Below are 19,023 nucleotides of genomic sequence, written 5' to 3' on the forward strand. Positions count from 1 at the left end.
TGTATGCTAGCTACTGGTCTAAGTGCTGGGGTGGGGGGGCAAAGAAAGGGGAAAAAATTACCCCTGCTCTCAAGGATTTCACAGTGCAGGGTACCAAAAAGGTATTGCCCAATGTCCCCACCATAAAATCTCATGAGAGTACTTGTGCCCTGAGCCACCAAAGGACAATGAATCAAAGTAAGCAGAGTAGCCTTGTGGCAAAAATGCCCCCCATTCCCCCAAAAAAACCACACACATCAATGCTGTCACCCTAGGTCAAAGTCCCATTTACCCCACTCTAGTGATAGTTCTGCTAGCATGGACTTCAGGGACCCAGGGTCATCTCAGAGAATCACAGAAGCTCAGAGTTGAATGAGACCATCTGGTTTAGTCCTACCTACACTTGAGAAAGAATCCCAACCACAACATTGCCAATACATGCTCATTAAACTCTTGCTTAAAGATCTCTAGTGCAATCTGGATACAGATCAATCAATCAAACCAAGATGCATTGACTAAGTCCCAGGCACTGTGCTAGCCATTGTGGATACAAAGCAGAAATAAAATAAGCCTTGCCCTCAGGGAATTTACATTTTAATCAGGGAGACAACCTAGATAAAAGACACATAAAACATGGGCAGTTGGAGTGTCTCAGAAAAACCACATGCACAAGGTTGAACTTGAGCTAAGTCTTTTTATTGCCCAAGGTCACACAGCTAGTAAGTGTCAAGTGTCTGAGGCCAGATTTGAACTCAGGTCCTTCTGAATCCAGGGCCGGTGCTTTATCCACTGTGCCACCTAGCTGCCCCCTTGAGCTAAGTCTTAAAGGAAAGTAGAGATTTCAAGAGGGACAAGAGAAGAATGAGTGGGACGGAGGCATGAAATGGGGGAAGAGGGACAGCCAGTGAAAGATACAAAGATGAGCAAAAGCAAGAAGACCCAGTTTGGCTGGACTGAGGAGTGCTGTGTAATGTAAAGAGCTTTGAATGACAAGTGGACACATTTACATTGACTTCTTATACTAGGCAGATGTTACTGTCAAATATATCCCTTAGTGGGGCAGCTAGGTGGCACAGTGGATAAAGCACCAGCCCTGGCTTCAGGAGGACCTGAGTTCAAATCCAGCCTCAGACACCTGACACTAGCTGTGTGACCCTGGACAAGTCACTTAACCCTCATTGCCCTGCAAAAATAAAAAAAAAATTTTAATATATCCCTTAGAAAAAAATCACTTAAGAAGCCATGTGTAGGGTAGATTGGAATGGGGGGAAACTTGAATTCAGGTAGTCTAGTTAGAAGGCCATTGAAACCATCCAGGCAAGAGATGATGAGGGTTTAAATGAGATCTAGGAGGTAGAAAAAGTCAGATGGATGTTGAAAATGTCATTAAGGTAAAATGGACAGATTTGGCAACTGATTAGATGAATGGGTTGAAGGAGAATAAGGGCTCAAGGATGATAGCAATATTACAAACCTAGGGGACTGGAAGGCAGTTCCCTCAAAAATAATAGCAAAATTCAGAAGAGGGGTGAGTTTGAGGGATAATACAATGAGGTCTCTTTTAGACATCTTGAGTTTGAGATACCTACAAGATATCCAGTTCAAGATGCCCAATAGGCAATTAGGTATACAAGACTGTAGCTTGGGGAGATTAAGGCTGGATATGCTGATCTGGGAGCCTTTTATAGAGATATGACGATCAAACCTCTGTGTGTTAATGAGGTCACCATGTAATAGTGTACAAACAGAGGAAAATAGGATCCAAGAGAGAGGCAGGGGGCAATCACAGTTAGAGACATGCCATAGATGATGATATGGGAGATGAGAATGAGAAGCAGTGGGCCAATGCACAGGAGAGGAACTAAGAGTGGACGGAGAGGAGAGGGTGGTCAGCAGTGTCAGAAGGATCAACATTATGAAAAGGCCAATGGATTTAGCAACTAAGAAATCCTTTTGGAGAAGGCAGTCCCATTTGACTCATGAGGTCAGAAGCCAGATTGCAGAGGTTTTAGAAGAGAGTGAAAGGAGAGGAAGAAAATAAGTACAGAGCACTTTTTGAAGTAGTTTGTCTCAGAAATGGATGAGAAATCTAGCATGGTACCTAGTGGGAATGGTGAGATCTGTTGAGGATCTTTTAAGGATGGTGAAAAGATGGGCTATTGTCTCCATCTAGGCAGTGCACTGGGAACAGAACCAGGTATAGATGGGGTTAGAGATGATGGGACCAAAGATAGATGAGAGACTGAATTGACAAGACGTAGTAAGATTAGTTATTGGGAGTGAAGGAGAGAGAAGGCTCTCTCAGTCATTGGAGGTCTTCAATCAAAAGCTATATGGCTGGGGCAGCTAGGTGGTACAGTGGATAAAGCCCCGGACTTGGATTCAGGAAGACCAGAGTTCAAATCCGGCCTCAGACACTTAACACTTACTAGCTGTGTGACCCTGGGCAAGTCACTTAACCCTCATTGCCCCCCCTCCAAAAAAAAAGCTAGATGGCTACTTCTCAGGCATGTTGTGTTGGAAATACCTGTTTTTAGATGAGAAAATGAAAGCTCAGAGAGGTTAGTGATTTTCCAATACTCACACAGCTCATAAGTGATTAAGCCACAATTGAAATTAAGGCATACAGACTGATGGATTTTCCCATTCCCTTAAACCAAAATCAAGTAAAGTCAGCAAGTACTTATTATGAGATGGGCATGAAGCCTCTCCAATCCCAGAATCAAAGAACCTGAAAATATGATCGTCATTTCACCTTTCTGGGAACCTAGGAGGAAGAAGATTGTGTGCTGACAGTGATCACTTATGTGGGGCTGAGCCTCTCCCTGCTGTGTCTCTTTCTGGCTGCCCTCACCTTCCTCCTATGCCGCACCATTCAGAACACCAGCACCTCCCTCCACCTGCAGCTCTCTCTGTGCCTCTTCCTGGCAAACCTCATCTTCCTCACAGGAATTAAGCACAGCAAGAATCAGGTATTAATGGCATCCCAAAGGCCCCTGCCTGCCCCATCCCAGATACACCTGCCAGGAAATGGGAGCAACTAGTGGATTGTGGAATTCTTGTTACCTGTGATATTGCAATGTCCTGTTCTCTGTTTTGTTAATGACCCGGGTTCCTGAGGGAGGGCATTATCCATGGAGGCCAGTACTTGCTTCTGAACAAACAGCCTCTTTAGTTTCAAGTCAGACACTTTGTCGAATGACTGAATAAGGAAGATTATCCAAGGACTTCACTCTGGGCCCCAAATCTCTTCTGAATGACATTGTCCCCCTACCCCTCCAGGTCCTGTGTTCCATCATTGCAGGGTTATTACATTACTTCTACCTGGCCTCTTTCACCTGGATGCTGCTGGAAGGCCTGCATCTCTTTCTTACTGCACGGAACCTGATGGTTGTCAATTACTCCAGAGTGAGCCAATCCCTGAAGAAGGTCATGTATCCTCTGGGCTATGGAATTCCAGCTGGGATTGTGGCTATTTCTGCAGCATCAAGAGCAGGCCTCTATGGAACTTCTTCCCAGTAAGTGCTCAAGGGATCATGATTCAGCTGGCTTATTACTCACTGGCAAATAAGCAGGCTGTTCCTCACTCCTACAGGCCTAGGGGAAGCAGATCTTTGGGTCTCTGACTTTATATCTAATTATTGCTGCTGGAAAGATTCACAGAGACTGAGTGGAAGGGGAATCTTGGGGGGAGGGCATCAATCAGCAGGTGGTCTGCACTATGACCCATATACACACACTTATCAACCAGAAGGGCATTGTAATTAGGAAAGTTTGCTAATTTTGCACACCCAAATTAGATGAAATTTGCTGAATCTATTATGATCAGGAGGGCTTTACATTCCTTGTCTAAATGTAGCAGAGCAAACCAATATTGGGTACATAGGAACTTCCTGGGAAGTAGGCAGGTTAATTTGTGGTTGACATGGGGTTACTTCTGTTAGCTTGGACATATCAATGGGTCAGTTATCACAAATCTGGGGTCTTTATATGCATTAACATATATTATGTGTATGAATATATAAATAAGTATATATGCATATAATACAAATTGGATAAATAAGAAAAATATATACATACACCCAGATATAACAGCTGTGGCATCCCTACCTCACACATGAATTCCTAAAAAATAGTAGCCACAGGTTCAAGTTATTCCTTATCTGTGCAAAAAGATAGCTCACAAACTCCATCAATCGTTACTTTTTCTCCAGTCAGTCAGAGGACACAACTGGTTCAAAGAGAACAGTTGATGAAATCACATTGGAAGAAGATTTGAAATAGAACTTTTGCCCTATAAATATAGGGCATACCATCATACAAATATACATTTCATCAATGTGGAATGTCTTGGAATAGGGATCAATCAATAAACTTTTATTAAGCATTTGCTTCATCTCAGCAACTGTGGTAAGCACTGAGGTTACAAAAATAGACAAAGGACAATCCCTACACTCAAAGAGCTTTCATTCTAATGGAGGATTACAACATGCAAATGAAGATATACATATATATATATATATATATATATATATACACATATACATATACATATATAAACAAGCTATACATGATAAATGGGAAATAATTAAGAGAAGGAAGGCACTAGAATTAAGAGGGGCTGAGAAAAGCTTCCTACAGAAAATGGGATTTTCCACTACTAAAGAACATGTGCTGGGGAATGGGAAGAACTTACACCTCCAATGTTACAGAATCCTTGATATCTTCTGGTGATATTATCAAGACTCTCTCCCTTGGCCTGCTCTTCTCTGGGTCTGGTGACTTTGCTGGGCACATACTGGGCTTGCTTCTTAATGGTTTCACCTTTCCTACATGGGCTCTCTGGGCACAATACATCTGCTCTGTAACACCATGCTGGTCTCAAGATACATAGTCTTCATTGGCATGTGGCTCTGCTTGTCTCGATGTCTCCCTATCAGATATTGCTCCTTGCTATTATCTTCCTTACACATCACTTCAGGACCAGCCAAGCCACCTGTACTTCAGTCAGCTAGGGTATAGTGGCCAAACTCTCTCCCTAATGAAAACAGGCTGATGGTTCTATAATTATAACCACCACATCTACTTAACAAAAGCCAGAAAGAGTGCCCTTAGTCTAAGATTAGGCCTTTCCCTTTTTATGTTTATGTCTGCATAACACATCAAATCCTTCTGTTGCTGATGACTAATTTAGAGTTTAGAATTATTTATTCTTGAGATCTTCCTAGCCTCAGCTAAAAAAAAACAATTTAATCCAGAACAACAACAACATAGACTAGGAAGACATGGTGAATGTTCTCATCAAGCTAGTCCTAATTCCTGTCTTTATTATACACAAAAGAATCTGGCAGACTATATAGACAACTGACCGTGAAGCCAGAGAAACCTGAATTTGAATCCTGCCTGACACAGACTGATTCCATGTCCCTGGACAAATGATTAAACTTCATGATGTCCTAAGCTACTCTCCAAGAGCATCACTTCCTGAGAAAGTTCAATCTGCCCTGTGAGAGGGAATGTCATTGCTTCAGAGTTCCCTACACCAGTGAAATTCTGGGTACCAACCAGATCCTGTTTTGCACATTTAACTAGTGTAGGAACCCCTGGGTGCAAGGGTAGCATCACCTAGTGGATGGAATACTGGACATTGAATAAGAAGACCTGGAATCAAAATCTGTCAGTTACCAACCCCATAATTAGGGGAAGTAACTTCTCTTTAATGGCCTCTAACAACTCCCTAAGACAATGACAAGAACAATAATTATTAATAGCTACCACTTAAAATCCCATACCAGCAGCACCCACAGTGACAAAATCATAGCAACAAATATGTGTTTATGTAGCATTTTCAAGTTTGTAAAAGACTTTCCATGAATCATCTCATTTGAGCTTCACAGCCCAGTGAGGTGTCTACCACTGACATTATCTCCATTGTACAGATGAAGAAACTGAGTCTCAGAGTAGTATTATGGGACTATGGGTATGGATATATACATGAGAGTTTTTAGGTCACTAGGTAAACCTGACAACCTAGCCCAGGATTCCTTTCACATCATCCAAAACCCAAGTTGGGGAAGTCTGCATCTCACCCTGGATTAAGAAAGATTTCATACCCATCCATGTTGATGTGCTCAGCCACCAGGGCTTACTGGTTGTTCTTCCTTCTTTATCTTAGCTGCTGGCTCAAGCCGGATAAGGGATTTCTCTGGGCTTTCCTTGGACCAGTCTGTACCATATTCTGTGTAAGTGAATATATTACACTATAATTCTAGCCACCAGATAAAAGAATTGCCAGGAAGCCAGAGGGGCTGAGCAAGGAAACAGGAGTAAGAAACAGTGATCCTGGTGGTCAGGTTGGTGGTGGTGGAGACATGTATTGTTTGCATGTGTGTGTGCATGTACACATGTGCACAATGCAGTGATTAATGCTAAATCCAAACTCAGAACAACCAGGTTTGGAAGGAGATGACCAAGGTGGGACTCAGGCTCCTGGTGAAACACTTGAGCCAATGACTTTTGTATTGTTCCCATAGGTAAACTTCACTTTTATTCTTCTGGCTCTTTGGATTTTGCATAGCAAACTTTCCTCCCTCAACAGTGAGGTGTCCACTATCCAGGACACAAGGTGAGCTAAAGCAAAAGAGGCTTCCTTCCTGGGCAGTCTCTGGTGGTCAAAACCATGTTCCCTGATTGGTTCTAATGTCATGTCTACATGTACCTCAGAGGCTCGTGGGATCAAACATTTAGACCTGGAAGGGAGCTTGTAGGCCAAATAGTCCAAATCCCCTCTTAGGTGGAAATTAATACCCAGAGAATAAGTGACTTGCCCAAGGACACACAGGTAGTAAATGATAGAAAGAAGACTCAAATTGAGTCTCTCTGACTCCAAATCAGCACTGTGTTAACTATGTAAAGATAGCAAAATAAAAATTATGGTCTTCAACCCACCTGAAACACTGGAGCTGGATCTTCATAAAAAGAAGGATTTAATCCTATCTCTGAAGTTAGGCTTAAGAAGGAGATACTTTGCCTATCTAAATGGCAAGAGACTCAGGAAGTTTTATTCTCTTCATCCTCTCCCCTATCTTGCTGAAGTTCTTCTAGGTTTTGTCCAGGGTTTGGGGGGAAGGGAGTCTCATTTGCAGAGATTTCATTTTTGTTATTTATTTTTCAATCACATCTGACTCTATGTGAATCCATTTGGGGTTTTCTTGGCAAAGATACTAAAGTGTTTGCCATTTCCTTTTATAACAAAGACACTGAATTGTTTTTAAGTCATGTCCAACTCTTTATGAACCCATTTGGAGTATTCTTACAGTAGAGTGGTTTGCCATTTCCTCCTCCAACAAAGTTTTGCAGTTGAGGAAACTGAGGCAAATGGGCTTAAGGGACTTGCCAAGAGTCACACAGCCAGGAAGTGTCTGAGGCCAGATTTGAACTCAGGAAGGTGAGTCTTCCTGACTCCAGGACCAGCACTATGTCACCACCTAGCTGCCACTGAGAATGAAGACTAAAACTCAAACCTCCATCTGAAGACTCAGACCAAGGAATTTATGTGTATGGAACTCAGTCTAGGGAACTTCTCATAAGACTCAGGCAGAAGCTTGGACTTCTGTCCAGGGGGCTGAGAAGCAGATGCTCTCTGAGCACATGACAGATTGTCTCCTTGCACTCCTATGTAGGTTGCTGACATTTAAAGCCCTGGCTCAGTTGTGCATCCTGGGCTGCACCTGGTGTCTGGGCATTCTGCAGATTGGCTCAGCTGCTCAGATCATGGCCTATCTCTTCACTATCATCAACAGCCTGCAGGGAGTCTTCATCTTCCTGGTGTACTGTCTCTTCAATTATCAGGTGAGTTCTTTTTTCAGTTCTTCTCCCCCTCCCCCCCCCATTGCACCCAGTGAACTCACCCAGAGACTCCTTTGGCTTTCCAGGTTCGGGAACAGTACAAAAGATGGTTCATGACAATCAGGCAAAAAAAATCTGACTCTGAGTCACTCATGCTCTCAAGCAAGGTTGTCTCTGGCTCCAGCCAGACCCACTCAGTAAGAAAATACACTGCCCTTGTAATACCTGCTTATCATTATGCCTTTGCTGCTTAATCCCTTGCATTCTCTCTGTCTTCTCATAGGACAAACTATGGTAAGGATCACATGGCTGGCTTCACCATGCCATGTGGCCATTGGCTATTCTCCTAATAGCTCTGTACTTCAGAAAGGGCCTTATGGGCACCATTTTCTCTCTTCCTTCCCTCCACTATCCTGAGTGGAGATAAAAGACAGCTTTGGGGCAGGCAACACCATCCCTAAAATCCTGGCTTATATCTCTGTGCCTAAGAATTATAATGACTAGTATTTATATCACAGTTCAAGTTTCACATAGTACTTTCCTTGATAGGTACCTACTATTATGATCTCCATTGCAGGGTGGTACAGTGGTTAGAGTGCCAGGGCTGGAGTCAGGAAGACTCATCTTTGTGAGTTCAAATCTGGCCTCAGACACTAGATATATTACCATGGGCAAGTTACTTTAACTTTTTCACCTCGGTTTCCTTATCTGAGAAGGAAATGGCAAACCACTCCAATATCTTTGCCAAGAAAACCCCAACTGGTGTCACAAAGATTCAGAAATGACTAAAACGACTGAACAAGAAAAGATAAGAAACTTGTAACAGAGAGATTAAGTGCCTTGCCCAGGGTCACACATTAAGTGTCTGAAGCTGTACTTGGACTCAGGTCTTCCTGACCAGTGCTCCCTCAGCTGTCCCATCTAATTATCTCTGTTATTTTAGACCTTCTCCTCCTATAAGACCAGGGCTAGACAAGAGAATTCCTGATATGCTTCCTGCAGTGCGTTATTTCACCCATTCTTACAGTCTGGCTAAGACTGGAGGGCTATTCATTCTCTCAGCTCTAGGCTTTTCTCCCCAAAATCCCTACATCTTTCAATCTCTGGGGGTTTTTTTTGTTTATCTCTTCCAGGAGAACCAAGAAGAAAGCATCAAATATGAAAACTTCCCAGTCGCTATGGGCAGGATAGCTATAGAACCCCAGGACTACCTTCAGCCTGGCCTCAGGAAGAAGGGGCATGAAGAAGAGTAACAAGTATTCTTATCCTTCTGTGCCCTTCCTCGAACAGAAGGTTATGGGAAGAATCTACCAATGGAAGAAGAGGCAGAAGGAAGAGGCAGCTTGGGCATGGTAGTGAAGTCAAAAGGATCACACCTTGCCAAACCCAAACACTGACTCAGTACTGGTGCTTCTAAATGACCTCTCATCTTTGAGGTTTTATGACCCTGCTCTTTCTTCATTCTCCTACTTATCCAGCTATATCTTCTGAGTCTCATAGGATGGATCTTCACATTATAAGAATGAAGTAGGAGTATAACAAGCAGTGTGATGATAATTATTTAATAACTAGATTTAGACAGGGGTTGGAAATGTCTGCTGGGAACATTTTAAATTTAATCCGAGGGACAGCTAGGTGGCACAGTGGATAAAGCACCAGCCCTGGAGTCAGGAGTACCTGAGTTCAAATCCGGCTTCAGATGCTTGACAATCACTAGCTGTGTGACCCTGGGCAAGTCACTTAACCCCAATTGCCTCACCAAAAAAAAAATGAATGTTAAATTTAATCTGCAGAGTTAACATTTTCTCAAATCTAGACAATGAAAAATAAAATCAGACAATAAATCAAGCCCTCCTTAGTAGCATTTGCATAGTGCCTAGCACTGCTGCAGTAAGTCACGCAAATGTGCCAACCCATCCTGATTCTCCTATAGATTTCAGTCATCTAATCTCTAGTGGGCCCAGGTTGCTGCTTGCCAAATTGCTAATTATTTTTTTCTGATTTACTCAATGTTGTGCTTCCTAAAGGTCTGTTCCAGGCCTTCTTTCCTCTCCTCTATCCTCCTACATGATGTATTTCACACTCCAACTCAGCAGGACCTTTTCCTTCATATTTTTTTTTCAGAGAAAATAAAGTACATACACCAGGAGATTCTTTATATTCACTATTCATTCACTGAACCAACAAGCATTTGTTCCATGCCTATTATGTCTTCTTAGAACCTTATTATTTTTGAAGAAATTATGAAGGAAAATAGCCCCAATATCTTTGAAGATAGATTAAAAGAATCCACTGATCACCTCCCGAAAATAATTCTGAAATGGAAACTTCCAGGAATATTATAGTCAAAATCCAGAGCTCTCAGGTCAAGAAGAAAATATTGCAAGAAACCCAAAAACAATTATTTAAATCCCATGGAGCCACACTCAGGATTACACAAGATTTAGCAACTTTCACATTAAAGGAGCAGAGGCCTTGGTAGATAATATTCCAAAAGGTAAAGGAGTTAGTATTACAACCAAGAATAACTGACCCAATAAAACTGATTATCATCCTTCAAGGGGATAATTGGATTTTCATGAAATAGGAGACTTTCAAGTATTCCTGATAAAAGGACCAAAACTGAATAGAAATTTGGGCATTCAAATGCAAGACTCAAGAGAATCATAAAAAGGTAAACAAGAAAGAAAAATCATAAAGGACTTAGAAAGGTTAAACTTTTTATATTTATAAGTATTTTATCATTATTATAGCAATTAAAAGGAGTCTACATAGAAAAGGACATGAGTATGAGTCAATTGTGTTGGGATAATCTCAAAAAAATTAAGGAACACACTGGGAGAATGGGGAAGGGAAAGAACAAAAGGGAGAAATTATCTTATAGAAAAGAGGCATGAAAAGAAGAACATTTATAGTGGAATGGGAAATGGTGGTGGGAGTGGTAGGCAATGCTGTTGCATTAGTTTTTAAAAACAAAAAGAGGAAATCAATGATTTGGACATGCACTTGGTAAAAATTAGAAAAAGAATTAATTTATAATCTCCAAATAAACAACAAAATAGAAATCCTAAAAAGGGGGGGGGGGTAATAAAATTAAGAGGAAGGAAGGAAGGAAGGAAGAAAAGAAGGATGGAAGGAAAAAATATGAACCACCAAGCTAAAATATAAAACTAGAAGCTGGTTATATGAAAAAACAATAAAACACATAAACCATTGATTAATTTTATTAAAAAGGAAAAAAGAAAACTGCCAGTATCAAAAATTAAAATGGTGACTATACTACTAATGAAGATGAAATTAAAGAAATTGGGAGCAATTTTGCCCAGTTCTGTGCCCAAAAAAACCTGACGCTCTAAGTGAAATGGATGAATATTTATAAAAATATAAATTTCCCAGATTAACAGAAAAGGAAATAAAATATTTAAATAATCATGTTTTAGAAAAATAAATTGAACAAACCATAACTGAACTCTGAGAAAAAATCCACAGGACCAGAGGACTTGCCCAGGGTCACCCAGCTAGTAAATATCAAGTATCTGAGGCCGGATTTGAACTCAGGTCCTCCAGAATCCAGGGCCGGTGCTTTATCCACTGCACCACCTCGCTGCCCCTACAAGTGAATTGTACCAAGCATTTAAAGAACAATTCCAATATTATACAAACTATCTGAAATCACAGATAAAGGAGTCCTAATAAATTTGTTGGTTTTGGTACCTAAACCAGGGAGAGGAAAAACTGAGAAAGAAAACTATAGGCCAATTTCTCTAATAAATATTGGTGCAAACATTTTAAATGAATATTAGCAAGAGGATTACAGCAATATATCACAAAGATCATACCCTATGACCAAATGGGATTTATAAGAGAAGTGCAGAACCATGTTAGAAAAACAGTAAGCATAGTTGACCATATCAGAAGGGAAAATGACCCAAAACAATCATATTATTATCTTTTTTTCACATTTATTTTTCAAAACTTTGTGTTCTAAATTTTCTTCCTCCCTCCCTCCAAAATCCTCCCTATGAAATCAAGCAATTCAATATAAGTCATACAAGTGTAGTTATGCAAAACATCTTTACATTAGTCAGGTTGTGAAAGAAAATAGACAAAATAACTTTATAAAGAGGAGCTAACAAGTAAAATTCTACTTCAATCTGTATTCAGATACCATCAGTTCTTCCTCTTTTGATGGTTTGTATTTTTTCATACATCCTTCTGACTTCATCCTGCTCATCATTTCTTTCACAATTACTATTGCTAACTGTATTATCCTCCATCCTCTTCCCTCCCCTTGATATTTACTCTATTTTCTATCTTCCTTCACTCTATCCCTCCTCAAAAGTCTTTTGCTTTGTACTGTCCCCTCCCCCAATCTGCCCTTCCTTCCTTTGCCTCCCCTACCCACCCCCATCTCCTTGCCCTCCCACTTTCCTTCAGGGCAAAATATATTACTATACCCACTTGACTGCATATTATTCCCTCTTCGAGCCAATTATGATGAGAGCAAAGTTCACTTATTCCCCTACTCCTTCCCCATCTTCCCCTCCACTCCATAAGCCTTTTCTTGTTTCTTTTATGTGAGCTACTTTTCCCCATTCCATCTCACCCTTTCCCTTTCTTCCAGTGCATTTCTCTTACCCATTAATTTTATTTTAAAGATGTCATCAGGAGTCAGCTAGTTGACACAGTGGACAAAGGACCAGCCCTGTACCCAGGAGGCCCTGAGCCTAAACCCGACCCCAGACACAAACCACCCCACCCTGCCTGCCCCACAAAAAAACAAGGATAAACAAAAAATAAATGCTTTACAGATATCATCCCTTCATATTCAATTCATGCCTGTGCCCTCTGTCTAAATATATTACTTTCAGCATTCCTAATACTGAGAAAGTTCTTATGAGTTGGAGTATTATCTTCCTATGTAGGAGTATAAACAGTTTAATCTTTTGATATCCTGCATAGTTTCTTTTTCCTGTTTACCTTTTTATGCTTCTCTAGGGTCTTCTATTTGAAATTCTAATTTTCTATTCAGTTCAGGTGTTTTCATCACAAATGCCTAAAAGTCCTCTTTTTCATTGAAGTCCCATTTTTCCCTCTGAAAGATTATACACAGTTCTGCTGCGTAGGTGATTTTTGGTTGTAGTCCCAGTTCCTTTACCCTCCAGAATATCATATGCTATGCCCTCTAGTTCTTTAATGTAGATGCTGCTAGATCTTGTATTATCCTTACTGTAGCTCCACAGTATTTGAATGCCTTTTTTCTAGCTGCTTGCAATATTTTCCCCTTAACCTGGGAGCTCTGGAATTTGGCTATAATATTCCTAGAGGTTTTCATTTTGAGATGTCTTTCAGGAGGTAATCAATAGATTCTTTCAATTTCTATTTTACCTTCTGCTTCTATAATATCAGGGCAATTTTCCCTGACAATTTCTTGGAAGACTATGTCTAAACTCTTATTTTGATCATGATTTTCAGGTAGTCCAATGATTTTCAAATTATCTCTCCTGGATCTATGTTACAGGTCAGCTGTTTTTCCAAGGAGAAATTTCATATTGTCCTTTATTTCTTTATTCATTTGTATTTGTGTTACTGTATCTTGGTTTCTCATAAAGTCACCATCTTACATTTGTTCAATCCTAATTCTTATGCAATTATTTTCTTCAGAGAGCTTGTATATCTCCTTTTCCATTTGGTTTTCAATTTGTTGATTTTTTTCTCATAACTTTCCTGCATTACTATCATTTCCCTTTCCATTCTTTCCTCCACCTCTCTAAATCTTCCTTCTATTTTTCCTACTTTCTCTTCAAAGTCCCTTTTGAATGCTTCCATGGCCTGAGACCAATTCATATTTTTCGTAGAAACTTTGGATGTTGGAGCTTTGACTTTGTTATTACCTTCTTCAGAGGGTGTATTCTGGTCCACTTTCCGCCCAAAAAAAGCTTTCTATGGTCTGCTGCATTCTTTGATTACTCATCTCAACCCAGAAGTAGACATCTGATTGAAATATGATTCTTTATGGTTGGAAGCTTGGCATACCTGTACCCATCACCCACTGAGCTGCCACCACTGAAGTCAGCCCACTGGTTCAGAAACTGGGCATTTTGCCCCAACTCCAGCAGAGACCACAGACACTTCACTCTGGCCAACTACTTAACTCCATCACAGGTCCACAAGCAGAGCCTCAGAAGAAGCTGCTGGCCCTGAAGACTCCAAGGCCCTGGAGGCGCTGTCTGTCCTAGGCTGGGTCCATACCATGTGCCAAGCTCCTCTCTCAGCCCAAACAGTAGGTGACCCCAGTCACCTAACTAAGCTGTCTTTGGCTGGAAAATAGTCTCACTCTGTTCTTAAGTGGGTTAAGCTGCTCTGGGAGTTGTCTTGTGGCATTATTTTTGGAGTGTGTGGACAGGTTAGTTGGGAACTGGAGGAGTCACAGCCTTTCCTCCACCATCTCAGCTCTGCCCCTTCTCATATGATTATCTCAATCAATGCTGGAAAGCTTTTGACAAAATACAACACCCATTCTTATTTTTTTTTTACATATAAGGTATTTTATTTTTTCCATTACATGTAAAGATAGTTCTCAACTTTTGTTTATACAAACTTTACAATTTCAGATTTTTCTCCCTCCCTTCCCTCCCTCCCCCCTCCCCTAGACAGCAGGTAATCTGATATAGGTTATATCTATATATCTATATACATATACATATACATATAGATATATATACACATAATAACATTAATCCTATTTCTGCATTAGTCCTGTTATAAGAGAAAAAATCAGAGCAATGATGAAAAACCTCAAAATAGAAAAAAAAAAAAAACAGCACCAAAAACAAAAGAAATAGTATGGTTCATACAGCATCTATACTCCACAGTTCCTTTTTTTTTTTCCTTGGATTTGGAGATCCTCTTCTATCATGAGTTCCCTGGAACTCTTCTGTACCATTGCATTGGTGAGAAGAATATAGTCCATCACAGTAGGTCAACACTCAATGTTGATGATACTGTGTACAATGTTCTTCTGGTTCTGCTCATCTCACTCATCATCGGCTCGCGTAAGACCCTCCAGGTTTCTCTGAACTCCTCCTGCTCATCATTTCTTACAGCACAATAGTATTCCATTGTATTCATATACCACAACTTGTCCAGCCACTCCCCAATTGATGGGCACCCCCTCAACTTCCAATTCCCTCCCACCACGCAAAGAGCAGCTATAAACATTTTTGGACACGTGGGTCCCTTTCCCCTTTCCATGATTTCCTTGGGAAAAAGACCACAAAGTGGTATTGCTGGGTCAAAGGGTATGCACAGCTTTATTGCCCTTTGGGCATAATTCCAAATTGCTCTCCAGAATGGTTGGATCAGTTCACAGCTCCACCAACAATGAATTAGTGTTCCAATTTTCCCACAGCTTCTCCAACATTTATTATTTTCCTTTTTTGTCATTTTAGCCAATCTGATAGGTGTCAGAATACCCATTCTTATTAAAAGCACTAAGAATCATAGGAATGAATGTAAACTTTCTTAAAATGATAAGTTGTATCTATCTATTGTTGTTGTTGTTGTTCATCCATTCTTGAAGAGGAACAATAATATTGTGAGAGTGATGTCTGGACTTGCTTGTGAATTGGATTTAAGTGAGGCAGAGCTGTGTAGTCATTTGTCTTGTTCTCTCCTCCTGAGTTAGCAAAGTACACTGACAAGTCAAAAGTTGACCAAGGGCAAGCATTATTTATATAATGAGGATAACCTAGAAGCCTTCCCTATAAGAGCCTGATCTTAAGCAAGGATGTCCATTATCACCACTATTGTTCAATATTGTACTAGAAATGGTAGCTATAGCAACAAGACAGGAAAAAATGAAGGAATAAAAATAAACTAAGAAGAAACAAAAACATCACTCTGTAGAAGATAGAGTGGTATACTTAGAGAACCCTACAAAATCAACTAAAAAACAAGTTGAAAGAAATAATAACTTTAGCAAAGTTGCAGGGTATAAAATAAACCCACATAAATCATGAACATTTCTATATATTTAGTAACAAAACAGCAGCAAGAGAAGAAAGGGAAATTCCCTTTGAAATATCTTAGACAATATAAAATGAGAATACATTTGCCAAGACAAACCCAGGAAGTATAAAAACACAATGATAGGGGCAGCTAAGTGGCGCAGTGGATAGAGCACCAGCCCTGGATTCAGGAGGACCTGATTTCAAAACAGGCCTCAGACACTTAACACTTACTAGCTGTGTGACCCCGGGCAAGTCACTTAACCCCAATTGCCTCACAAACCAAAACAAAACAAAACAAAAAAACACAATGATAAACAACTGGGAAAATATTAAGTGCTCTTGGGTAGGCCAAGCCAATATAACAATGAGAATTCTATCTAAATTACTTATTCAGTGCCATAACAAACTACCAAATAATTATATTATAGATCTAGAAAAAAAATAATAACAAAATTACTCTGGAAGAACAAAAGGTTAAGAATATCAATGGAATCACTGAAGAAAAATGTGAAGCAAGGAAACCTAGTAGCACCTGATTTTAAACTATATTACAAAGTATTGATCAGCAAAATAATCTGGTACTGGCTAAGAAATAGTGTGCTAGATCAGATTAGGTGGACAATACACAATAGCAAATGACAATAGTAATCTAGTGTTCAATAAACCCCAAAATCCAAGCTTTGGGGGCAAAAATGTCATTGTATGACAAAAATTTCTGGGAAAGGTGGAAATCAGTTCAGTACAAAGTAGGCAGAGACCAACATCTCACCCCATATTCCAAGATAGGTCAAAATGGGTCCATGGTTTAGATATAAATGGTAAATATAAGCTTAATTAAGGAAATGACTGGAACATGGAAGAAGTTACATATCAGATCATGATAATGGAAAGTCTTCTAGCACTATATAACATCTATTGGTTGCAAAGAGATATTATTTTACTATATTCTTACATTTTTAATTATTTCATGTAAATTTACATTGTATTTCTCTAAGGCTTTTCATAAAATAATATCCACATGTGTCTCTGTATAACTGTTTTCTCTTTTTTACATTGCCAAAATTTCTCTCAATATCTCTCCCCCTCCCCATCACAAAGAGCCATCTGTAACGATTGGAATGACGCCACCTGCTGGAGACTTGCTGTGGAGGAGTTCTGCCCATGAAGCGAAGGTCTTTGAGGGCAAGACCAGGCATCAGGAAGTGACGCGGACGAGTGGGAGGAGGAAGGAAGAGACTGGCGCTCGGTCTCGGGCTCGTTCCTTTGGACTCTGGTGGAGAGCGGAGCTAGAAATGTGCTCTCCCTTTAATAGATAGGAATCTAGGCCTTTCTCTCTCTTTACCAAATTCTTATTCTCCTTAATAAATGCTTAAAAGTCTAACTCTTGCTAAAGCTTATAATTTATTGGCGACCACTCATTAGATATTTTAGACAGTTTAGCTAGAATTTTAACCCTTAACAGATGGCTGACCACGAAGAGGAAAGCTAACCCTCAGTCTTCTTCTGATCTTCTAGTTGGGTAAGAAATTTCCCCTCCCTCTCCCTTTAACTGCTAAGTACTGGTGTACTGGCTGTGTTTTCCTTTAAATTTTTTCGAATGGACCTTTTAAACTCCCTAATTATCCTATTTTTGATTTTAGTCTGTTTAACCAGACAAATGGGAGATAAGATCATGTTAATGCTTTGTTTTTGTGGATTTTCTATTTTTCTTTTTATTTTTGTTAAAAGAGCCAGCAACTTACTCACACAAGGAAATATCTCTCCCTCTCCCAAGCATGCTTTTTCAGAAAAACCTGAAGAGATTCCCGCAGCTTTTCCCAGTTCTAACAGTAATTGTTGCTTTAATTTTGCATGCCTGGAGGCAATGACCCACCCTCTAGAAGCTTTTACTCCCCTAGCACCTGGAGGCAAAGTGGGGGAAGAGGAATCCAGGCCTGAGTTCAAAATCAAGTCTCATTCAAATTGCTCTAGTCCCTCCCCTCCTCTCCAGACCCCACCCTCTACTCCTCCTATGGCCAAGCCCATAGCTTCCCCTGCCTGGGAAGTCCAGAGATCTGATGCACATGCTCAACTTTTTCTACCTTCATTTGCAGCTTCAGGCTCAGCCCTTCCCCGGCCTGACTGTGCTTTTGAAACAATCTTAGAAAACTCTTTAAATTCCAGATATGCTCGTTTTGTTCATAATTTTGCTAACCTGCTTTTGTCTTTAATTAGTAATCTTATAAAGCATTTGTATGGTGAAAAGCCCGACAGACAATATAGAGGGGTTAAAGAAGAAAAACTTAAGCTGAATAAGAATGACAATCATCACCATAGTTCAAGACTCCGCTTCTTTTGCCATGGAAGGGTATATATTTTACAGAAATGTAGAAGTAAGCAGCAAGGTATTGATATGAGTATTGGGGATTTTAGATATCGGAATCAAAAGTGTTCTAACTTCACTCAGATTATTAATGTCAGTTCAGAGGTTACATAGGATTTCTATGCTATTACATATACATTTTGGAATTAATGGTATAGGTTTATTTTCATAGAGATTTTAATGCTTTTGAGATTGTGTCTTATACTTAGTTTCTAAAACAAGGAGAATATTTGTAAAAGCTTTTTATAGTCATGCGATCAAGTTTATATTTTATAATACTCTTATTAATATTAAGTTCATATTCATTTAGATTTCCTTAGTTTGAATTTAATTGTCTTTTATTGTTCCACGTGTATTTTCTTCTATTCATTCATCTATCTAATTTTGAAACATTGCAAGATGGTTTTGATTTCATAATACAATGTTAATTCTAGGAGTATTGTGCTCCCATATTCTGAGTTATTTGTTTTTGTTATTTTTCTCAACTGATTATTTGATCAAACTCTTTAAAGCATTTCCCTAGCAAATTGTTTGCCATGGCAAGTGTAAATTGATTCTAGAAGTATTATTTTTGATAAGTATATTCCAAAAAAAAAAAAAAAGAGGGGAACATTTGTAAAAGTTTTCTTTTTTTAAAAAAAGTTTTCTTTGAGATTCTGTTGTGCTTTAACTTGTATTTAAATATGTTCAGATTTTTCACAAAAGTAATTGTATACTAAGTAAAAAAAAGGGGGTATTATTTGAAATTGTTGCATAATTATATATTGTGTTCTGAGTCAAGATGTATTCACATTTTTTGCAATCATTTATTATCCTCAATTT

General features: G+C 39.6%; 1 protein-coding gene across 1 annotated transcript in view; it reads left to right on the plus strand.

The window, feature by feature from the left end:
• Positions 1 to 9,080, plus strand: part of LOC122745514 (adhesion G protein-coupled receptor E3-like) — an 85,731-nt gene extending 76,651 nt beyond the window's left edge. The window contains exons 13-19 of the mRNA XM_043990853.1: positions 2,754 to 2,951; positions 3,262 to 3,497; positions 6,155 to 6,221; positions 6,513 to 6,604; positions 7,662 to 7,830; positions 7,914 to 8,024; positions 8,961 to 9,080. Of these exons, the coding sequence (XP_043846788.1) occupies positions 2,754 to 2,951; positions 3,262 to 3,497; positions 6,155 to 6,221; positions 6,513 to 6,604; positions 7,662 to 7,830; positions 7,914 to 8,024; positions 8,961 to 9,080 (993 nt within the window). The remainder of the gene's footprint in view (positions 1 to 2,753; positions 2,952 to 3,261; positions 3,498 to 6,154; positions 6,222 to 6,512; positions 6,605 to 7,661; positions 7,831 to 7,913; positions 8,025 to 8,960) is intronic.
• The last annotated feature ends 9,943 nt before the right edge of the window (positions 9,081 to 19,023 follow it).

Source organism: Dromiciops gliroides, chromosome 1, assembly GCF_019393635.1.
Source record: "Dromiciops gliroides isolate mDroGli1 chromosome 1, mDroGli1.pri, whole genome shotgun sequence".
Lineage (NCBI taxonomy): Eukaryota > Metazoa > Chordata > Mammalia > Microbiotheria > Microbiotheriidae > Dromiciops > Dromiciops gliroides.